Source organism: Lithobates pipiens, unplaced genomic scaffold, assembly GCF_037356315.1.
Source record: "Lithobates pipiens isolate NorthernLeopardFrog02 unplaced genomic scaffold, aLitPip1_a1.2 Scaffold_1, whole genome shotgun sequence".
In the NCBI taxonomy this organism is placed as follows: domain Eukaryota; kingdom Metazoa; phylum Chordata; class Amphibia; order Anura; family Ranidae; genus Lithobates; species Lithobates pipiens.
In genome coordinates this window covers 81,703,548-81,728,176 of record NW_027507685.1, presented here as the reverse complement: position 1 = coordinate 81,728,176, position 24,629 = coordinate 81,703,548, and the positions used below count along the sequence as shown (strand labels likewise).

The following is a 24,629-nucleotide window of genomic DNA, read 5'->3' as shown; positions in this document are numbered from 1 at the left end:
AATGGAACCAAAATACCAGGGATGGTGTTGTTCAAAGGAACAAACACTTGATTTGATAAAGGGCCATGCCCGAAATGTGTTTTCATGACTACAAACTGCTGACAGCTTTCCATCTGCTCTTCCACCACAGCTGCGTTTCATCCCAAGCCTGGCTATGGTGAGTCGGTTTCACATCAATCTGTGTTGGTGACATCACATTCAGTGCGTCACCTGACTACACCAGCTGCCCCATCCGGCAGTTTGGAGTCTTATATCTGGCCCATTGAGAGCCTTTTCACATTACTGACCCGTACGGGTATTAACCAGTGGTCCGTCATCCCTTCCATTGGGTGAATTCCCATGTGACATCTGGCACCTACACACCTTTTGGTCACCCCCAGCCCCGGCCTTGATATGTCTGAGTGAGCCTGCCGAGGTTTGGGGGAGATCGACGTTCATAATCAAGCATGATGTTTAACCAGTTGAGATCTGCGCTATAGCCAAATGACGGCTACATCGCGGACCTCCTTTGCCGGGACTACGTCTATTGACGTCGTCCCGTGCACGAGCGGCCTGCGCGCCTATGAGACTCGCCTGATCACGGTTTCGAGCAAGGGGTCGATCCCGACCCCTTATCACGTGATCAGCTGTCAGCCAATGACAGCTGATCATGTGATACAACGGAGCCGGTAATCGGCTATTATTCCTCCTTGCGCTGACAGCGCGAGGAGAAAAAAAAAGAGCCGATCACCAGGGGCCGTGATTGGGACATCAGTCCCGATCACGGCCAGCCCTGCCAGTGTCCACCTGCCCCCTGCCAGTGCCACCTCATCAATAAATAAGTTCCCCCCATCAGTGCCACCCAGCAGTGCCCACAGTGCCACCCAGCAGTGCCCGCAATCTGCCTCAACAACGGTGCTGCACCCCAGTGCCACATATCCGTGCCCATCAGTGTCATCTACCAGTGCCCAGCAGTGCCACCTATCAGTGCCCATCAGTCCCATCTATCAGTGGTACCTATCCGTGCCACCCATCTGTGCAATCTTATCTGTGCCCATCAGTGCCGCCTTATCTGTGCCTATTGGTGCCACCTTAACTATGCCTATCAGTGCCCACCAGTGCAGCCTATCAGTGCCGCCTCATCAGCGCACTTCAATGAAGGAGAAAAATTACCTGTTTGCAAAATTTTATAACAAACTATTAAACATGATTTTTTTTAATTTTTTATTTTGCATCTTTTTTTGTTTGTTTAGCAAAAAATAAAACTCCCAGATGTAATTAAATACCACTAAAAGAAAACTTTATTTGTGGGGAAAAAAAATGATAAAAATTTCATTTGGGTACAGTGTTGTATGCCCGCGCAATTGTCATTCAAAGTGCATCAGCGCTGAAAGATGAAAATTGGTCTGGGCAGGAGGGGGGTTTAAGTGCCCAGTAAGCAAGTGGTTAACATTGATTGTCTGTCAGACTAATTTCAACCCTTTCCATTCTTGGAATCCTGTGACTTTGATTTTACAATAAATCTTTTTGTCACAAACCAGGGTGGACATTTTTATGACTTTTCTGAGGTATGCCTCACGTGGTTTGTAGCTGTCCAGTGTTGGATTAAGAGGCATTACATTAAAATGCATGCTCTTCCTGCATGCGTATATCTGTTCATTGAGGTACATTAGGTAGACCTCTTCATTTTGGGTAGGCTGTTAGCGTATCTCCACAAAAAAAAAAACACAACAAACATAGCATTTGCATTTGTACCATACCAATTGACTTAAGATTCTTGCACACTGAAAAATTTGGTAGGGGACATTGCCTTGCATTTCAAGTTGCAAGGGGGGGCGAGTCACAGGAGGGCCAATGAGAGCTGCAGGGCTGCAGAACTGGGGATGTGTGTCTGTGTAAATCCAGGGAGTGAACAGGCAGCAGCTTCAGCTGCCCACAGTTAAAATGGATGCAGCCGGATTTAGTAGAGGGAGATTTCTGCAGCATACATGGCAAGTACAGAATCACAATATATATGAAATATTCAAAGTGGTTAGAGGGAAGCTTTAGAATGGCAAAGATGTTTTTATTACAAATTATGTAAGTAGAATTCAGTTCCTCTTTAACTGCTTAATGAATTTCTGACCTGGAACAAATATAGTTTCATAGTTAGTAAGGTTGAATAAAGACACCAGTCCATCCAGTTCAACCTGAGTGAGTGTCTACAATTGTCCCTATCCCTGTACATTGCACACTAACATTGGTTCCTACCCTCAAGAAGCCCACAATCCAAGGTCCCCATTCATATACTAGGGTCAATTTTGGACAGAAGCCAATTAACCTACCTGCATGTCTTTGGATTGTGGGAGGAAACCAGAGTACCTGGAGGAAACCCATGCAGGCACAGGGAGAACATGCAAACTCCAGGCAGGTAGTGTCTTGGTGGGGATTTGAACCAGTGACCCTTCTTACTGCTAGGTGAGAGTGCTAACCACTACACCACTGTGCCGCCCAAATATGTATCCAAGAAGTGAAGTGTTGGGATACGTGCATAGTGTAAGGCAGGGTAGACAACCCCCGGAATGGGTGCCGCAAGCAGCACACAAAGCCTCTTTTGCCAGCACTCGACTCCCTCCCCATCAGCAGAGCAGGGAAGTGTCAGTGAGATACTAATGTATTCCAATTTCAGAATTCCCCATGCCACACTGAGGGGGAGGCATTGTGCCCCCACACATTGTAAAAAGATGGGAAACGTTTGGTTCTCTAACTTTGCTGTAGCTGTGATTGTCAGCTTTTGTGATGGGGAAGAGATTGGGTGCAGTTCTGCTGGGGGGGCAGTCCTAGTTTCCAGGAGGAGGACTGTCATTGGCCACTGCTAAAGCCAATCACAGTCCTGCTAGTCCCGCCCACCATCTGGAGGAGGATGACTTGCTTGGTTGCCACTACCAATCTCAGAAAGAATGGATTTCACTCTGATTGAGGAAATCACAATCAGGTGACAGTTTGTGGAATTACTGTTGAGCTTCTGGGAACTTTGTTGAAATTATTCCTGAACTTTTGCATCACTTACTACTGAGCCACTGCACTCTGTGTCCGTTTAAGCAACAGCCAGTATTCAGAACAATGAAAATCAAACCCAATTTTAGCTGTGGTGCAGAGTGCCGCACTTTTTCTCAGCTGCGGGGGCTTAATTTATGATCCAGCACACAGGCCCACTGCTTTCAGAAAATGACCCTCACCCAAGCTCATCATTGCGCATCAATTCCAGATGCTTGTATGTGACATCACATACAAGCACGTAGGCTGGATGCGAGCGGTAGATCGGCAGGATGAGTGTGCCAGGACAGGTAGATGGGTCTGGTCTCTGCTTCCTTCCACCACTCTACATATCACACATATAGATGAGAAGAGGGTACAGCGGTGGAGCAGATGAGCAGGAGGGTACAGCGGTGTTAAAAATTAGCAGAAGGGGTTCAGAGGTGGGACAAAACAGCAGGGGGGTACAGTGGTGAGGCAGATGTGCAGTGGGTTTCAGTACTGGGGCAGATGAGAAGGTGGTTCAGCGGTGGGACAGAAGAGTTGGAGGGTACAGAACTTGGGCAGATGTGAAAGGAGGTGCATTGGTGGGATAGATGAGCAGGGGGTTACAGTGGTTGAGCAGAAGAACAGGGGATACAGAGGTGGGGCACATTGCAGGGGGTTACAGTGGTGGGGCAGATGTTCAGGGGGTTATAGTGGTGGGGCAGATGTGCAGGAGGTTACAGTGGTGGGGCAGATGAGCAGATAAGTTCAGTGTTAGGACAGATGAGAAGATGGTTCAGCAATGAGAAAGTAGAGCATGGGGGTATGGCGGTGGAGAACATGTGCAGGGGGTTACAGTGGTGGGACAGATGTACATGGGGTTACAGTGGTGGGGCAGATGTATAGGGGGTTACAGTGGTGGGACAAATGTGCAGGGAGTACAGTGGTTGGGCAGATGTGCAGGGGGCTACAGTGGTTGAGCAGAAGAACAGGGGTTACAGTGGTGGGGCAGATTGCAGGGGGTTACAGTGGTGGGGCAGATTGCAGGGTGTTACAGTGGTGGGGCAGATGTGCAGGAGGTTACAGTGGTGGGGCAGATGTGCAGGAGGTTACAGTAGTGGGGTAGATGAGCAGATAAGTTCAGTGTTAGGACAGATGAGAAGATGGTTCAGCAATGAGAAAGTAGAGCATGGGGGTATGGCGGTGGAGAACATGTGCAGGGGGTTACAGTGGTGGGACAGATGTACATGGGGTTACAGTGGTGGGGCAGATGTATAGGGGGTTACAGTGGTGGGACAAATGTGCAGGGAGTACAGTGGTTGGGCAGATGTGCAGGGGGCTACAGTGGTTGAGCAGAAGAACAGGGGTTACAGTGGTGGGGCAGATTGCAGGGGGTTACAGTGGTGGGGCAGATTGCAGGGTGTTACAGTGGTAGGGCAGATGTGCAGGAGGTTACAGTGGTGGGGCAGATGTACAGGAGGTTACAGTGGTGGGGTAGATGAGCAGATAAGTTCAGTGTTAGGACAGATGAGAAGATGGTTCAGCAATGAGACAGTAGAGCATGGGGGTATGGCAGTGGAGAAGATGTGCACGGAGGTACAGTGGTGGGGCAGATGAACAGGGGGTTACAGTGGTGGGGCAGATGTATAGGGGATTACAGTGGTGGGACAAATGTGCAGGGAGTACAGTGGTGAGGCAGATGTGCAGGGGGTTACAGTGGTGGGGCAGATGAGCAGATAAGTTCAGTGCTGGGACTGATAAGAAGATGGTTCAGCGATTAGACAGGAGAGCATGGGGGTATGGCGGTGGAGCAGATGTGCAGTGGTGGGACAGATGAGAAAGGAGGAACATTGATGGGACAGAAGAGCAGGGTGGTAAAGTGGTGGGGCAGATGTGCAGAGGGGTACAGTGGTTGAGCAGAAGAACAGGGGGTTACAGTGGTGTGGCAGATGTGCAGGGGGTTATAGTGGTGGGGCAGATGTGCAGGAGGTTACAGTGGTGGGGCATATTAGCAGATAAGTGTTAGGACAGATGAGAAGATGGTTCAGCAATGAGACAGTAGAGCATGGGGGTATGGCGGTGGAGAAGATGTGCAGGGAGGTACAGTGGTGGGGCAGATGAACAGGGGGTTACCGTGGTGGGACAGATGTACATGGGGTTACAGTGGTGGGGCAGATGTATAGGGGGGTTACAGTGGTGGGGCAGATGTGCAGGGGGTTACAGTGGTTGAGCAGAAAAACAGGGGTTGAGTGGCCGAAAATTGCCAAGTTCAGCAAAAATTAGCAAAGTCGTGAGGCATCCATGACTGGTCCGTTTTTCCCCCGTTTGGCCCTACTTATTTTCTTATTCTTTGACAAGTTAAAGTTATCTTGGCTTCAGAACTTTGGATTTGAACTTTGGATTTGAGTGGCTAGAAAAGATGCCCACATGCAGTGCATGGTATAGAACAGAAATTCAATTTATTCGAGCCAACAAGTTCATTGTGCATGGGGGATAAGAAAATTACTTCCACCGCTCAATATTGGATCATATCATTGGCCATTAATCAGCTGGAATGAAGTTGCTTATATTTAAATAAATGTTGTATGAGTTAACAAAAAATTATATATATATATATATATATATATATATATATATATATATATATATATATATATATATATTTTTTTTTTTTTATTAACAAATGTTATTATAATAATGTAAAATGTTCATGCAGCGATGGCATTCAATTTCTTCATTACTTTTTCTTTAGCATTAATTTGGGTGTATTTTCTCCCTTCGTCTTTCAGGACAGCACCTGGAGAGAGCGCAGCTCCACCCACTTTCCCAGGAAACACTGCAGATTACTTTAACCACTTGCTTACTGGGCACTTAAACCCCCCTCAGTCCCAGACCAATTTTCAGCTTTCAGCGCTGATGCACTTTGAGTGACAATTACGCGGTCATACAACACTGTACCCAAATGAAATTTTTATCATTTTTTTCCCACAAATAGAGCTTTCTTTTGGTGGTATTTAGTTACAGCTCGGAGTTTTATTTTTTGCTAAACAAACAAAAAAAGATGCAAAAAAAAAAAAAATCATGTTTTAATAGTTTGTTATAAAATTTTGCAAACGGGTCATTTTTCTCCTTCATTGAAGTGCGCTGATTAGGCGGCACTGATAGGCTGCATTGGTGGGCACTGATGGGCTGCATTGGTGGGCACTGATGGGCTGCATTGGTGGGCACTGATAGGCTGCACTGGTGGGCACTGATAGGCATAGTTAAGGCGGCACTAATAGGCACAGATAAGGCGGCACCGATGGGCACAGATAAGGCGGCACTGATGGGCAAAGATGGGCACAGATAAGATGGCACGGATGGGTGGCACGGATAAGTGGCACGGATGGGTGGCACGGATGGGCACTGATAGGTACCACAGATAGATGGGACTGATGGGCACTGATAGGTGGCACTGATAGGTGGCACTGATGGGCGGCACTGCTGGGCACTGATGGGCGGCACTGCTGGGCACTGATGGGTGGCACTGGGGTGCAGCACCTTTGAGGCAGATTTTGGGTGGCACTGTGGGTGGCACTGTGGGCACTGCTGGGTGGCACTGTGGGCACTATGGGCACTGCTGGGTGGCACTGACAGGGGGGCACTTACTTTATTTCAGGATGGCACTGCGGGTGGCAGGTGGGCACTGGCAGGGGGCAGGTGTCCGCTTGAATTGCTGGCCGTGATCGGGACTGATGTCCCGAACACGGCCGCCGGCGATCGGCTTTTTTTTTTTTCTCCTCGCGCTGTCAGCGCGAGGAGGAATACTAGCCGATTACCGGCTCCGTTTTATCACATGATCAGCTGTCATTGGCTGACAGCTGATCACGTGATAAGGGGTCGGGATCGACCCCTTACACGGATCAGTGATCAGGCGAGTCTCACGGACTCGCCGATCACAGAGCGCGCCGCGCGCCCCTCAGGGGGCGCGCAGGCCGCTCGTAACCGGGACCACGTCAATAGACGTAGTCCCGGAAATGTAGGTCCGCGCTAATGCCGTCATTTGGCAATAGCGCGGATCTGAAGTGGTTAAAGACCGGACACTTCCACCATGGCCTCAGTTGTAGTGTTTCCTCCGGCCATGGTGGAAGCGCTGCAGGGAACCAAGGGGTTGACGATGGAAGAGGATCAATCGGCGGTGGCAGGAGCCACGGTTGTCAGCCAGGCTCAGGTAAGCAGGGACAGTGGTCTCTGTCATTACTGTTTGAGCCATGTCTTTTCTTCTCCCTTCCTTGTACTGGGAAGCCTGCAGCATTCTTTTCCTATGTTACAGTTTAGAAATAATGCTTTTTCAATAGTTGTTTAGTGAGTCTGTGGGGGGATTCACTGGCTGAAAAGCAAATAGAATCTGAAATTTTAAATCTGTTCTATTTGGCAGCATGTCTTTTTTTCTCTTTGTTCATGTGTCTGTAACTGAGGTTTGGGTTTTTTCTTTGGTGTATTTCAGAAGGTGAAAGAAAAGACCAAACATTTCTCCCCTCCTAGCAAGAGGAAATGTCCTTCATGTAAAAATGTACTTAGAGATTCCTGGACCAAGGTGTTATGCAGGTCCTGCAAAAGCTTGGTCAAGGAAGAAGCAGCTTCCACTACTCCTGCGTCTCAGCAAGGAGAGATGCCAAGTTCTTTTAGGAAAGAATTATCAGATACTTTTGAATCTTTCCGGTCTTATTTAGACGGACGCCCAGCTGCAAGTAGTAGCTCAGCGCCCAGTTCTCACTCCGCAGCATCTGCATCCAGGGGGGCAGTGATTCGGAGGATGAGGAGCATAGTGGGTCCTCAGCTTCTGAGGAAGAGGCAGAGGAAGTAAAAGAGGCTTCTGCTTCATTAACCCGGTATAAATTATCCCTAGAGGAGGTGGATGACCTGCTGAAAACTATCCACACTACTCTGAACATCACAGAGGATAAAGCCCGACTGTCACTGCATGACAAAATGTTTCAAGGTTTGGGCGAGGTGAAACACAGAGTGTTCCCAGTACATAAGTTTCTATCCGAAACGATTAAAAAGGAATGGAGAGACCCAGAGAGGGTCCCTTTCTTTTCCAGGTCCCTCAAACGCAGGTTTCCTTTTGAAGAGGATAGCTCTCAGGTATGGAACAAAAAACCTAAGCTTGACAAAGCTTTTTCTCAGGTTTCAAGGAATACGGATCTTGCATTTGAGGACATGGGTATTCTAAAGTATGCCATGGACAAAAGGGCTGATTCTCTCCCAAGGAAGGCTTGGGACTCAACATCTGCAAACCTAAAACCAGCTATGGCTTCAACAGTAGTAGCCAGAAATCTGGAGCACTGGCTGGAACATATCGAGGCAGGAACGCCTAGAAAGGATCTTCTTGATACTTTGCCTGTTCTCTTAAAAGCAGTGGGGTATATGGCAGATGCCTCGGCAGAATCCATTAAGATGTCAGCCAGGTCCTCAGCCCTGATAATCTCAGCCCGTAGGGCTTTATGGGTGAAAACATGGACAGGGGATACTGCCTCAAAAACCAAATTATGCGGTCTTCCGTTCGAGGGAGATTTGGTTTTCGGCCCTGACCTTGAAGCCATACTGGACAGAACGGCCGACAAGAAGAAGGGCTTTCCTGTAAAAAAGAAAGTGAACCCCCAGGGCACTAAAAATTTTCGTGCTTTTCAAAAAACCTCGGAAACCAAAGAGACAGGATATAGAAGGCCCTGGAAGCCGCAGAGAGGAAGGGGCAAGTCGGGAGTGTTATTCGGCCCCCCTACCCCAAACCCAAAGAGCCAGTGACGGTCTTCCAACTGTGGGAGCAAGGTTACAGACCTTTTTTCCACATTGGAAGTCAGTGACAAACAGTCTGTTTATCCTCAAAACAATAAAGGAGGATTACAGGCTGGAATTCGCTCATCCCCCCCCCCCCCCCCGCACGGTTTTATGTAACCCAGGCTCCTCGAGACCCAGAAAAATCAGTAGCCATGATATCTATTTTGCAAGAACTGATGCAGCAAAGGGTGATCATATATGTTCCCCCCGAGGAGGTAGGGCTGGGCTATTACTCACACATCTTTCTTGTAAAGAAACCATCAGGCAAATTCAGATTAATTCTGAATCTGAAGGTTTTAAACAAATCAATCAGGTACAAGAGATTCAGAATGGATACAATTTTCTCGGTGAAGAGTCTCCTGATGCCAAACTGTTTTATTGCATCCATAGACCTAAGAGATGCATATCTCCACGTGCCTATAGCCATAGCGTCACAATAATATCTGAGGTTTGCGGTCAGGATGGGAGGCTCGGTTCTACATCTCCAGTTCAGAGCTCCCCGTTTGGCCTGTCCTCATCTCTGAGGATATTTACAAAGATCGTAGCAGAGGCCCTAGCCCTCCTCAGAGTAGAGGGCATATCGATCGTTCCATACTTGGACGACCTTTTAATATTTGCCAATACAAAGCATCTATTGGAGAGGGACCTGGGAAGGACAATAAGACACTTGGAGGGTCTCGGTTGGCTGATAAACGGGTAGAAATCAAACATGATTCCATCTCAGTCGATAAAATTCCCGGGATACACCATCGACTCCAGACAGGAAAAAAAATGTATTTAGAGAAAATAGAAAAGTTTCAGAGTGCTGTGAAGAGGACCCAGACAAACCTGCCAATTTCTATCAGGGCAGCCATGTCAGTTTTGGGTCTCCTCACAGCATCCATTCCTGCAGTGCAATGGGCACGCCTCCATGCAAGGGATTTCCAACAGGCAATATTGAGGAATTGGTCCTACGGGGAGTCCCTGGACAAGCAATTCAGGATGCCCACTCAGGTTCAGAGGAAGCTCTGGTGGTGGAGGAATCACTCAAGCCTAGACAGGGGTCTACTTTGGTGTTTTCCGGTAGACCGAAGGTTAACAACAGATGCAAGCTCCTGGGGGTGGGGTGCCCACCTGGAAGGACAGATGGCCCAGGAAAGCTGGACAGTCAAAGAGGCCAGGAGATCCTCCAATTGGAGGGAACTAAGGGACATCCTATTGGGACTATGGGCCTTCAAAGAGCTGGTTCAGGGTCTCCATATCCAGGTCTTATCCGACAATGCCAAAGCTGTATCCTATATAACAAGGCAGGGGGGCACAAGAAGTAGGGTGCTGCTATCCTTGGCCAGTCAGATTCTGTCATGGGCAGAAAACAACCTGAGGTCCCTATCAGCAGTACACCTAAAAGGAGACCTGAATTTAGCAGCGGATTTTCTGAGCAGGGAAAAAATTCAGGAGTCAGAATGGAGTCTGAACCCCAAGGCTTTCCAAGATCTGACAGTGAAATGGGGATTGCCTCAGATAGATCTGTTCACATCACAGAGCAACACAAAAGTGAAGGCCTTCTTTTCTTTAAACAGACAAGATCAATCAAGGGGACTGGATGCCCTAGCACAACCGTGGAACTTCCATTTGATCTATGCCTTCCCTCCTTTTCAGATGATCCCTTTTGGTTCTGAAGAAATTGCAAAGGGAGTCCACGAGTCTGATTCTAGTGGCTCCCTTTTGGCCCAAAAGGACATGGTTTGCAACCATACAGAGGATGGCGGTGGGACCCCACTGGGTTCTTCCGCTTTCCATGGACCTCTTCAGCATCTGAATATCAGGCAACTCAACCTAAGAGGGTGGTTACTGAGGAGCAAATCCTAAAAAGAAAGGGGTTATCCGATAAGCTCGTCGCAACCCTCTTAGGGAGTCGAAAAAAGACTATTAGGTTAATTTATTTTAAACCGTGGAAACGTTTTAACTCCTGGTGCCTATCAAAAGAATTCCCCTCCCCAGGAGATACTTTCGGTTCTAGAATTTCTCCATGAGGGCATGGAACTAGGGTTGGCAGCCAGTACCCTGAAGGCACAGGTGGCTGCTTTATTGGTTTTTCTTTAGAGGCAGTTATCTCAGGAACCACTTGTAATTAGATTTTTTAAGGCATTGGCCAGAGCTAGGCCAATACCCTTTAAGTTTTTTCCAAAATGGGACTTATCACTGGTTCTGCAGGCATTGACCAGAGAACCTTTTGAACCCCCAGAGGAAGCAACTGTCAAGTTTTGGTCGCTTAAATTAATTCTTTTAGTGGCTATTACATCTGCTAGAAGGGTAAGCGAGTTACAGGCCTTATCAATAGTGGAGCCTTTCTGTTACATATTTCCGGACCGGGTAGTGCTAAAAACTGATCCGGGTTTTCTGCCAAAAGTCTCAATAGCCTTCCATAGGACTCAGGAAATAATTCTACCTACCTTTTGTCCTTCACCTTCAAATGCTAAGGAGAGGTCTTTCCATAGCCGAGATGTAAGAAGGTGTCTATTACACTATCTAGGGATCACAAGTAAGTTCAGGAAGTCAAACTCTCTCTTCGTTGTGTTCTCAGGACCACGTAAGGGCTATAGTGCTTCCAAAAATACTATAGCTAGGTGGCTACGAATGGCTATTAGGGAAGCCTATAGAGCATCCGGAATAGAACCCCCCTCAGGGGTAGTCGCCCATTCCACTCGGGCAATAGCAACATCCTGGGCGGAAAGAGCAGGGGCCTCTCCGAGTCGGATCTGTAAAGCGGCTACGTGGACAAGTTTCTCCACCTTCACCCGCCACTACAGGTTGGACCTGCTTTCAGCTTCGGATCAATCGTTTGTCAGAAAGGTTCTGCAGGCGGTGGTCCCACCCTAGAGTAAGTACTCTCTTATCTCCAGGTGCTGTCCTGAAAGACGAAGGGAGAAAACCGGTAATGGTATTTCTACGAGTCTTTCAGGACAGCGCCGATGACCCACCTTAGATTGTATTTGAAAAAAGGTGGTGTTATTGCTATGTTCTGCTTATCTAATTTCAGCATGGCTGGAGTTACTCTATGAACAACTGAGGCCATGGTGGAAGTGTCCGGTCTTTAAAGTAATATGCAGTGTTTCCTGGGAAAGTGGGTAGAGCTGCTCTCTCTCCAGGTGCTGTCCTGAAAGACTCGTAGAAATACCGTTACCGGTAAGTCTAACTAGGATTTTTTTCCATATCCACATGCTGACAGTGATAGGTCAGAACAAACTAAAACACTTCTAGTAGAGCATTTTGTCAATTGACAGGTTCTCGTGAATGCCCACAAACCCCCACTCACCTTAGCCATGCTCATGTTGGTTCTCTGTTCCTCAGGTGCAGCCTTCAGAAATATGCAATAATTTTAATACTATTTTGTTCTAGTCCAAATGAACCATCCACACCTCTTACTCACCTCTCCCTTGCCTTGAATTGCTTCTTCTGACTGCTGTACTGCTGGACGTAATGAGACATGTGAGCCGCAGACTAAGATAAAGGAAAATAAACCATTATTGTACATAGTTTAGTGCAGCAAGTTCTAGTCAAATGAAATGAAGTCCTGAACTGATAACTCCATAAAGGGTCACACTTCCTCAATGAATGATTTGACTTTGTGATAAGAGTTATAGGACAACTTTACTCATAAAATTAATGGCTTAAAATTCTGTTACTGTGTGAAGAACAGAACCATTACCATCCAAAGTGTTTGAAAACCCTTTATTTAAAGATCCCAAAGACCTTGAAACAGGGCAAATTAAAAAGATGAGTGGTAATTTTTGTAAACTTGCTTGATAAGTCTGGATATATTATAGAAGCTATAGAGTAAAAAGTGGGCCAGTTCTTTAAAGCGGAGTTCCACCAACATTTGTTTTATTTGGCACCCGTTCTGCTGCTATGAATTAAATACTCAAAAGCGCGTTAGTAATAAATCTGCCGTTCAAGTACATATTTTTTCACTTACCTTTTTGTTTTCTGCTTCCTGAGCGCTTCCATCTTGATTGTGAGCATGTGAAGCCCACTAGGACTCTGTTCCAGGATAAGATGCCACTGGCTACCCAGCATGCACCACCTGATCTCGCACTTGTGCATTCTACACAAGGCGTAGTGCGGGAATGGTATCTTGTTGCCATCACAATGGGCAGTGACGAAGGAAGTGCCCCCCCCCCCTGTTGTTATGGCAATGCAATCCTGACTCCTGGGAAAGATGACACACCTCTTCCAGGAGCAGAGGCGCCGCAGGAAATGACGCACATCGCCACGGCCGCGAAGGAGGCAGAATACAGGAAATACCCTAGCAACAAGCCACAAACAGTAAGCCAAAAAAATATATAAAAAATTTGCCAAGTGTTGTTAAACTTGCTTGAATGGCAAGATTCAGGCGCCTTGAGGTGATTCAGTTCGCGTTGTGCGCTATATATTCATTCATTCATTCAAATGTACAAATTGAAATAAAGAATAAATTATGGGTGGAACTAAGCTTTAATTTGGGGACCCTGTGTATCTGTATTCCATTTTCTGTATACATTTCATTTTTTGAGTGTACTGTAGAAAATGTATTTCTCCTCCTAATTCAGAGTACTGCATATGAAAATATGGAGCAATCAAAGGCATGCTTGCAGCTTATCCAGAGCCCATCCTGCAGAGTGCAGCTCTGGTTTATGTAGTTGTTAACAGTTCGAAATTTCCAGCCCTGCTAGTTTACTTTGCTCATTAGATAATTTGATTCATTTACACTGCCCAATCAAACAAATATGTTTTGAAACCTTTGTACCAAAAAAAAATGCACTGTGATCAGTTTGTTTCATGAGCAGTTATGGTTGGGTGAGTTTTCTGTCTTACCATCTTGCAGGGGTGGTGATGGTTGCCCTTGTATTCCATCTCCTGAGCCAGTCTGACCTCTTTCTGTAACCTAGGAAAGTGTGAAGACAACATTGTCACCATCACCAAGCCAATAATAGATTTTATATGAATTGAGGAACTACTTTCATATAGTTAAAGAACTACTGCAGCCAAATTTCTAAATTCGCAGGCACAAGACTAAGCTCTCATGGCTTTTTTTGTTTGTTTCCTTATCCAGATAGATTGGGTGCCATTTGCACCGGAGCCCAGAAATAAGTCAGTGCAACCATGCAATGCATATTTGTAATGCACATATTTGCTGTGCTTTATGTATGTGTCATTTTTTTCCCTTTTTGTTTTAGAACTATTGGTATAGCTGCAATAATACCAAACTTCTGCTTAAAAAAATTGGACCATTGAAAATGTCATTCTTTTAGTGTTTACATCTAAGGTTTAGCTTAGTTTCTCTTTGTTTATATTGTATGTATTTAAAGTGTATGTAAACTTCTTTCTCATCGATTAAGGAACACAGGAAGTCAAAGGGGTCTATTTATGAAAAATATGCATAGTAATTCATCCAGTGAATCTGCATGTACATGTTCTGTGCAAATTGGTCAAAAATGTAAGTTGTTTAGCCATTTCCCTTCTTAACAAATGTGCCTTTTTATGGGCAGTAGTATAATATTGCATTTTGGTCACTAGATAGAGCAGAGGATCTTAGGAAATACATATGTCTTTGTAACAAGAGATATGATGTAACGCATCTAAAGAACACTAGTATGAAATAGCAAGTAAAGGTAGTCATTGGTTACTTATTTATTTTTGGATAATTTCCTCTAACTTTCTCTAGAATTTTTACATAATATCTCTTGTTCCAAAGGCTTATGTATTTCATATGCTCCTCAGCTCCATACCATAATGTGGTATTTTACTACTATCCATAATAAAAGAACATTAATTTTGAAGAGAATAATTAAATGTATTATGGGCAGTGGTGAAATACTGCAATATGGCCACTAGATAGAGCTGAGGAGCATAGGAAATACGTTTATGTAATGTGCGTGTATTTTTTCTTTTTTTTTTGTTAGCTAGCAGCAGATCCTTACTTTTGCTTTATAAACAGATCCCTAAATGTCACTCACTTATGTCATTATCCTCTGCTGCTGTTGACCCTGTACTCATTGTGAATGTGGGAGATATCTTTGGCTTTAAAATGAAACTACCATGGCCTGATATAAGCCTCAGGGCTGCTTTCTCGCATTAGTCTCTTGTCAGTACATATGTGGCTGTTGTTGGACTGCAGAGTTTTTTGCAAGAAGCACCCGATCATGGCCTTCAAGGTACAATATCTCTTCAGACTGACTCTAGATGTTATCATCAAAGATGCTACAAGGGGCAAAAGCACTCGTCTTCCACAGCAAAAGAAGCCGAAGGAGAAGAGTGCCAAGTCAACTTCATCTGTTCCTGCCAAGCAGCTTGCTTTCACTTTCATTCGCCCTCACCTTCCACTTCAAACTCCCCCAAGGGTACTTCCCTGTCTGCCCATAAGGTATGACACTGACGAATCCACTGGCAAGCCCTTCTGACATTAAGGTGCAACAACAAGTGCAAGCCTGCTGTGCTGAGAAGGAAGGGAAACCTGGGCATCTTGTTGGTGCAGGGAACTTGGTTGTCAGAGGAGTCTCTTCTTTCGGCCAAAATCTTGGATTTTAAGGCAATGTGGCTGTCCTTTCAGCATTATTGGACTAGCATGTTGGAGGACTATCTTATTTGGATCCAGTCGGACAGTGGCATACATCAATCATCAGGAAGTAACAGAAAGGCTCACTGTGGCATGAAGGGTCAAGCAGATCCTGTCTTAGGCAGTAACTTCATGTTCCAGCTCCATTAGCCCCATACATTCCCAGTGCAGACTATCAGCAGGCACATTTCCTTAGCCTCCATTAGCCCCATACATTCCCAATGCAGACCATCAACAGGCACATTTCCTTAGCTGGTAGCATCTGGAACCTGGGGAGTGGTCTCTGGACCGTGTCACTAGTGGGGGATGCTGGATGTATATCTCCTAGTCTCCAGGTTTAACAACAGATGAGACAGGTTTGCATCCAGGTTCAGGGATCCACTGGTGCCGACGCTGTGGCCTCTTCCAGAATGTTCAAATCTGCTATACCATGGACTAATTTGCCATCCTACTTCTTGGTCACTGCCTTAATTGGCATGGCTGCTGAAGCTCAGGTTCAAAGGGACAGGGTCACCTCTGAGTGTGTGATTTCACTCAAGGCTATGAAGTCCCTTTGCTACAAGATCTATCTTTGATGGAAGGTATACTTTGCTTGCTGTCTGTCTAGGGGTTTTCATCCCAGGTGTTTTCGGGGTTTGAAGAATTATTTTTTTCTGCAGTTAGGCCTAGACCAATGGGCCAAGTTTCCGCTCTTTCTATTCTGTTCCCAAGACCCTTGGCTTCCCACTTTCCTAGGTGATCACAGTGGTGTAGTGGGTAGCACTCTCTCCTAGCAGTAAAAAGGGTCACCAGTTTGACTCCCAACCACGACACTACCTGCCTGGAGTTTGTATGTTCTCCCTGTGCCTGTGTGGGTTTCCTCCGGGTACTCTGGTTTCCTCCCACACTCCAAAGACATGCTGGTAGGTTAATTGGCTTCTGCCCAAAAAAACAATTGTCCCTAGTATATGAATGTGAGTTGGGGACCTTGGATTATTGGCTCCTTGAGGATAGGGACCAATGTGAGTGTGCAATGTATGTGTGGAGTGCTGTGTAAATTGACGGTGCTATATGGTTACCTTAAATAAATAGATGAGCATCTTAATGAGACACAGTGTATAGGGATAGGGACAATTGTAAACACTCACTCACTTCAACCTTACTAACTATGTATCTAGGTAGAATTCTGAGCGCATTCATCGATCAATATGTAGGCCACTTGATCCACAGGGATCAGGTGGGTTTCGTCCCAGGAAGGCAGGCTCGTGATAATGTCTGTAAAGTGGTTCATTCATCAATACCAGGCTTCTTTTAGATGTTTACAAGGCCTTTGACATCTTGTCATGGTAATACTTGCAATTTGTGCTCTCTGGTTGGGGTTTTGGGGAAGCCTTGCTGACCTGGATTCATGCATTATACTCCTACTGCTGCAGTCAAATATACAGGGTACTTTTCTACACCCTTCTCTATCCACAGGGGCATGAGGCAGGGGTGCCCCCTGTCCCCAGCTTTATTCCTTTTTGGCCTTGGATCCTCTAGCACTCGCACTTTGTGCAGACCAGAATGTGAATTCCCTATGCAGGCCGTGATTTCAAGTCAAGCCTCTTTGCTGATGATGCTCTTCTGACCTTGACTAACACCCTTACAACTCTCCCCAACCTATTACACCTCTTGACACTGTTCTCATCCATTTTGGGCCTCTGTATTAATAAAATTAATAAAAGATTATTCCTGCGCTACCATTTAATGGCAAGTAGAGTAAAAGGACTGCTGTGTACACCGAAAATGGATCAGACCGTATCCACTTAGTGTAGAGTCAAGGGGTATGTTGGTGACGCGCTGGTCCCGCACTCTATTTATGATATAGGGAGTATGTCTACTTCCCAATTCTACAGGTAATCAGATTGGGCCAATATCTGATAGAGTGATATTCTAACAGTAAATCAATAAATAAGTAATAAGTCAATTGTTCACTAAAATGTAGGCTAATGTGGTTAAAGTTAAAATGGTTAAAGGTAAATCACTCCACATAAATATATTGTAATCACTGTGTGCAGTATAAATTCATCCAAAATCAATGTAGAATTATAGATAAATAGTAAAGCACTGAAAGTGCCAAGTGCTCAAATTCTGAAAACAAATATCTGGTGAATGCTTAATAGTAAAAACACTCATAGGGGTGATCTAAAATGATAAAAAGGGCTAAACGTGCATAGATATACTTTAAACACTATGTGGTGCAGATTGATAGATAATAGATCAATATCTATAAAGTGCTGAGTGCAAAAAATAAAAATAAATAAACACACTACAGGGGTGCAAGAAAAATCACAAACAGAACTACAGATACAGAATCATAATAAAGTATCAAAGAAAATATCCATATGACTTATAACTTCAAAATAGATTAGAGGTACAAAAAACAGCAAGCAACAGGAATTAGTAAATGCACTGCAGAGCCGTTTCCAACGTGCGTCACATAAAGTATCGAAACTATTGTCCATATACTTCTAGCTTAACCACTTCCCGACCAACGCACGACGATGTACGTAGACAGAATGGCACGGGCAGGCATATTGGCATACAGGTACGTCCAGTATTCAATGCCGCCCTGCCATTGGGAGCGTGCCGCCGGCGGTGCGCTCCCGCGCTGGTCGGGACCCCCGTGAGTCCGGTCGCGGGACCCGCGGACTCGATCGCCGCGGGCATCCCTGCGATCGTCTCACGGAGCGGCCGAATGGAGGAAATGCTGTGTAAACAACATTTCTCCATTCTGCCTAGCAACTAGTGACGCTGATCTCTGCTCCATGTGATTGGAGCAGAGATCAGTGTTCACTAAATGAAAGCCCAACCCCCCCACAGTTGGTAACACACCCCTAGGAACACTTAACCCCTACACTGCCACCCACTGGTTAACTCTTTCACTGCCAGTGTCATTTACACAGGAATCACTGCATTTATATAGCAGTGATTACTGTATAAATGACAATGGTCCCAAAAATGTCTGATGGGTCCCCCACAATGTCGCAGTCACAATAAAAATCGCTGATCACCGCCATTACTAGTAAAAAAAAAATAGTAAAAAATTATTAATAAAAATGCTATAAAACTATCCCTATTTTGTAAACGCTATAACTTTTGCACAAACCAATCAATAATCGCTCATTGCAATTTTTTTTACCAAAAATATGTAGAAGAATACGTATCGGCCTAAACTGAGGGAAAAAAAAGTTTTTTTTATATATTTTTGGGGGATATTTATTATAACAAAAAGTAAAAAATAATGCGTTTTTTTTCAAAATTGTCGCTCTATTTTTGGTTATAGCGCAAAAAATAAAAACCGCAGGGATGATCAAATACCACCAAAAGAAAGCTCTATTTGTAGGAAAAAAGGACATCAATTTTGTTTGGGAGCCACATCGCACGACCGCGCAATTGTCAGTTAAAGCGACGCAGTGCCGAATCGCAAAAAGGGGTCTGGTCTTTGACCAGCAAATTGGTCCGGTCTGCAAGTGGTTAAGAATGATTAAAGTACAGAGAACAGTGCAAAAAATAGTCCAAAAACACTGTCGCCATTTTCTAGGTTATATTTTTCCACCACGGAGGCAACTAACTTGATAAAGTGTCGCTACCGCGGGTGCCGCCATTTTATAGGTGGTATATTGTTTTTGGCAGACAGTAAAAAATATTTTATTTGTGACATTGCTAGATAATAATAAATAAAAAATATTTATGTTAAAAAATGGAGGGAGATGGAAAGACGCTCAACAGTGATGCACACCACATTCCAAATATAGAAAAAATATATAAAAATTACATGAAACAGAAATTTAATAAATTATAATTTAGATATGAAGAAATAAAGAAAGAAAATATATAATAAAGTAGTAATAAAATATATATATATATATAAAAAGAACTAAAATAAATAATAAAAGTAAAAAATAAAATATGAAAAAAAGAGAGAAAAAAAAGCATATAAAAGTGAGATGTATCTATATATTACAAAAGAAAAAATAAAATAAAAAAATAAAACGACCAGAGGAAATAGTCCTATTATCATTAATTTAATATGTGCCTCAATTTCTAACATTACTGGTGTAAAGTGGGATAAAATATAATAAATATATATAAGCAACAACGGAGAAAGTAGTCTATTCTAATAATTGCCCTATTTGACCTTATTTAAATTGTTTAAGATTAATAAATATATATATAGACTATTTTTAAAATATATTATTAGAAGTTAAAAATGTATTAAATTCATCTAGGATATTGTTTAAAAAAAATGTTTAATATACTAAAATGTCAAATCAAAAGTCATTAAGAAAACAGTTGAGGTCGAATTCAATATTCATACCTCTAAGTGAGAAAGTGCCTAGTGTGAAGATCCATTTTGAGTTTAATTGACTCAAGAGTCCTAACCTTGTGTCCTCCTCGCCAATGTTTAATATAAGGTTCTATTCCTCAAAATTTTAGGTCTGAGGGGTCTTTGTTGTGGTGTAATAAAAAATGTTTGGATACACTATGTTTATCGTACCCTTTGAGAATATTTTGAACATGCTCCTTAATCCATACTCTAAGTGGACGTTTGGTACGTCCCACATATTGAAGGCCACAACTACATTCTAGCACATATACTGCTCCTTCCGTATTGCAGCAGATGAAGTTTTTTATTTCATATATATCTCCTGTGCTGGTTGATTTAATTTCAGATTTCTTTTTGTTGGGTCGTTTTGTTCTTTTACAAGCATAGCACCCTTTACAAGGGAAAAAACCCTTTCCAGAGAAAAACGTAAAAGGTTTCTTTGGAGGGTCTGGTATGTTCTTAACCACTTTGTCTCGAATTGTGGGCATGGGCGTCCGCAGATAGGGGCAAGGGCATGGGCGTCCGCAGATAGGGGCAAGGGGGGTCAACTGCCCCCCCCTGGCATTGTTGCCAACCATCCGTGTTTTTAGGGGCAATACAAAATCTGACAGTCCCGGCTCGGAACTGCGTATGTGCAGTTCCGAAGCATGCAGAGAGTCTCCGATGCATTCCAATGATCTTTCTGACACCGCTGCGCCTGCTACTAGTCTTGTTCCCTCCCACCCCTTCCACAGCGTGCCTTATTCAAAATCTGCACAGGAGATGCTGGAAGAGTGAGGGGAGGAGTCAGCCTGCAGTGGAGCCGGACGGACTGTATTCAGCCTAGCAGAGGAGGGTAAAGCAATGATTAGTTAAATGTCTCTCATTGCCTTGTCTTAGTGGGCAGGAGGAGGGGGGCAGAGAATGGGTTGTGTAGCAGGCTTGTTGTGTACAGTCAGTACATCGTTTTTTTGTGTCAGATTTGCATTGCTATATGCTTCTAAACTGACTAGGGAGGACGTTTTCCGAGATCTCCCACAATCTCTATTGCCTGTAGTGCTCACCAGTCCAGTCCAGGCACAGCCTCCTGAGTCCTCTCCAGAGTTACCACCTCATGTGTCTGGGGCACTCCAAATCCCAGCATGCCAGGAGAGGGGAGGCAGCAGCAATATGATTTGGCTGATTTTCTGATGAAAAGTGCTGCTGTATATTGTGTCCTTATAGTTTGTGTGAACTGTTTGCTCATAACATAATTGATCATGTGTTGTGCTTGATGGTCTTGAGGTGTTTATTCATATATTTTTATCTGAATAAGTAGTAGTGAGCACATTTTGGTCTCCTGTATCATGTTTGCACTCTCCTACCGTCTCCTGTAGCATATCCACAGTCTCTGACCGTCTCCTCTAGCATATCCGCAGCCTCTGACCGTCTCCTCTAGCATATCCACAGTCTCTGACCGTCTCCTCTAGCATATCCACAGTCTCTGACCGTCTCCTCTAGCATATCCACAGTCTCTGACCGTCTCCTCTAGCATATCCACAGTCTCTGACCGTCTCCTCTAGCATATCCGCAGCCTCTGACCGTCTCCTGTAGCATATCCACAGTCTCTGACCGTCTCCTCTAGCATATCTGCAGCCTCTGACCGTCTCCTCTAGCATATCTGCAGCCTCTGACCGTCTCCTCTAGCATATCTGCAGCCTCTGGCCGTCTCCTCTAGCATATCTGCAGCCTCTGACCGTCTCCTCTAGCATATCTGCAGCCTCTGACCGTCTCCTGTAGCATATCCGCAGTCTCTGACCGTCTCCTCTAGCATATCCGCAGCCTCTGACCGTCTCCTCTAGCATATCCGCAGCCTCTGACCGTCTCCTCTAGCATATCTGCAGTCTCTGACCGTCTCCTCTAGCATATCCGCAGTCTCTGACCGTCTCCTCTAGCATATCCGCAGTCTCTGGCCGTCTCCTGTAGCATATCCGCAGTCTCTGACCGTCTCCTCTAGCATATCCGCAGTCTCTGACCGTCTCCTCTAGCATATCCGCAGTCTCTGACCGTCTCCTCTAGCATATCCGCAGTCTCTGACCGTCTCCTGTAGCATATCCGCAGCCTCTGACCGTCTCCTGTAGCATATCCGCAGCCTCTGACCGTCTCCTGTAGCATATCCGCAGCCTCTGACCGTCTCCTGTAGCATATCCGCAGCCTCTGACCGTCTCCTGTAGCATATCTGCAGCCTCTGACCGTCTCCTGTATCATATATTCGCAGCCTCTGACCGTCTCCTGTAGCATATCCGCAGCCTCTGACTGTCTCCTGTAGGATAAAACCCAGAGCCACCAAGCTGGAGCCATTTGACTGAGTCTTGCACTGTGCACCCAAGAGGAGTTCAGTGACAGTGCCGCCAGGCCAATCTGAGGGGGAGTCACTGATGTAAGGGGGCACTGATATAAAGGTTTCCCCCCTATATTAGTAACCCCCCTTACTTTAGTGTATTCACTGTATGGAAGGTGGTCTCTAGTCACCAGAGTGCCCCCCACATCAGAGTTCCTGGTGTTCCCCTTTACATCAGAGTCTGCAGGATTCCCCCTTACAGTGCAAGGGGGAACTCAATCTGTGGACCCTGATGCAGTTGGGATCTCTGATGTAAAGGGAACACAGTGGACTCTGATATAAGTTGGTCTCTGGTCACCAGAGCCCCCCTCTACATCAGAATCCCCCCTTAGATCATGATTTGCAGCGTTCCGGTTTACATAAGTTTCGTGCAGACTCTGATATAGGGGGGAACTCTGTGCTAGCTGGGTTATAGTAACCTGACCTTCATGTCAATGCAGAAATATATGTTTTTTTACTTTTGTTAAACTTAAACACATTGCTAATAGAACTAGATATATGTTTAAAGGTTTAAATATTGATATTTGCACTGTTTAGCACGAAAACTGTAATTTTAGGTACTTTTTTGCAGTGCCAGTAAAAAAAGGGTGCCGTTTGTAAATTTTTGGCATCCTGACAGTAAATTTTGCCTCGGAGGGTTGGCAACTCTGCCCCCTGGAATCAGGGAGCGGATCAGCACTGTTAAATTCAGCACAGTGGCGTCGCTATATGGGTCTGGGCAGCCCGCACCCGGGTGCCACCAGCCAGTCAGGTGACACCATCAAGGTGCTGTCAAGCCCCCGATCAGTGTAATGTGACTGCAGGCTCTTTTTCCTGCTCAGTCCAGCAGAGAACTCAGCGGTGCTGTGACAGGAGAAAGGTGAGCTGCAGGCTATCAGAGGTTTCCCCTGGTCACCCCCCTTTCTCCAGTTAAGGAGAAGAGACAGTGGCTCTCACTAGGTTCCCCGCCCAGCTTCCTGCCCCCTCCGTTCCTTCCCCATTGGCCACAACTGAGGGCCAATCAAAGGAGACAAGGAGAGGACAGCATTATGGGACATGTAATCCCAAAGATTTGTGGCCCCATTTTCCACAAGGAGGAGGCTACCGCTTGATCAAGAGAGCGACAGATTGTCTGGAAAAAAGCTGAGGGAGAGAGTGCTACAGGACAAAGAACGAGGAGTGTGCTTGGCGGAAGCCAGAGAGAGAGAGTCACGCTGCCCAGCACCACCAGAGAAACACACTGTTCAGTGCCATCAGAGAGAGAGACACCCTGTCCAGCTCCGCCAGAGAGTGAGCCACCCTGCCCAGCTCCACCAGAGAGTGAGCCACGCTGCCCCGCTCCACCAGAGAGTGAGCCACGCTGCCCCGCTCCACCAGAGAGTGAGCCACGCTGCCCCGCTCCACCAGAGAGTGAGCCACGCTGCCCCGCTCCACCAGAGAGTGAGCCACGCTGCCCCGCTCCACCAGAGAGTGAGCCACGCTGCCCCGCTCCACCAGAGAGTGAGCCACGCTGCCCCGCTCCACCAGAGAGTGAGCCACGCTGCCCCGCTCCACCAGAGAGTGAAAGGCTAAGCCACTGGCAGGGTACAGACATGCTACACTACTGACCAGAGTCGCCCCAGGGAAACCCAGAGTGAGTGATCATCCAGCCAGAGGGATCACTGCTGTAGTCTCGCTGGGTCTGGTAAGAGGGCCTGTCGGCCATTATCCATTACTTATCCAGGGGCTGTACTATGTCTGCAGTCTCTGACCATGATAATGTGATAATGACACTGTCAAAAAGGGGCGGCTCATGGGTAGCCCTAAGATGATGCCCCCCCCTGAAAAAAGTTCTGCGGACGCCCATGATTGTGGGTGCTCTTTTATATATAAATTTTCGGTGCTTTGACAGATTTTCACACAGATGTCTGTCAGCCAGTAGTATATGCCAATGTCTTCTAATAATCTTCTCAATATTTTTGTGCTGTATGTTAAAGTCCAAAATCAGAGATCCCTCTTTCATATTCACTTCCTTTCTATTTTTATCTTTTTTATCTTGGATCAGGATTCTGCGGTCCATTTCTTGCACTTCCTCTATCTTCTCATTGATCAATTCTTTATCTTATCCTTTTGTAATAAACCTTTCTCCCATTGTATCTGCTTGGCTCATGAAGGTTTCCATTTTGGAGCAATTCCGTCTTAGCCTCATAAATTGTCCTTTCGGTATATTAAAAATACAATTCTTATGGTGGCAGCTATCCACTGGGAGGTAGCTATTCTTGTCTATATTTTTAAAGTGTGTCTGCGTTTTTAGTTTCAATCCTTCTTGTATAATCTCTAAATCTAAGAATGTTACTTTTTCTTTGCTTATCTCCCATGTTAGTTTTATGTTTTTTTTCATTCAAATTAAATTTTTCTAAAGATAGAGTCAGTTGGTTTTGGTCTCCTTTCCAGATTATACAGATATCATCAATATATCTTCTGTATATTACCAGTTCTGGGGGTCTATTGTCAAACACCATTTCTTCTTCCCACTTTGCCATGAATAGGCCTGCCACACTCGGGGCGAATTTGGCCCCCAATTGCAACAC

The 24,629-nt window shown here is 45.3% G+C and overlaps 1 protein-coding gene across 2 annotated transcripts in view; it reads right to left on the bottom strand.

The window, feature by feature from the left end:
- Positions 1–24,629, bottom strand: part of LOC143940592 (neural proliferation differentiation and control protein 1-like) — a 192,820-nt gene that overhangs the window by 5,784 nt on the left and 162,407 nt on the right. For both annotated transcript variants that reach the window (XM_077462245.1, XM_077462157.1), the window contains 2 exons: positions 13,633–13,702; positions 12,209–12,279 (listed from right to left, as the gene is read on the bottom strand). In XM_077462245.1, coding sequence (XP_077318371.1) covers positions 12,209–12,279; positions 13,633–13,702 — 141 coding nt within the window. The remainder of the gene's footprint in view (positions 1–12,208; positions 12,280–13,632; positions 13,703–24,629) is intronic.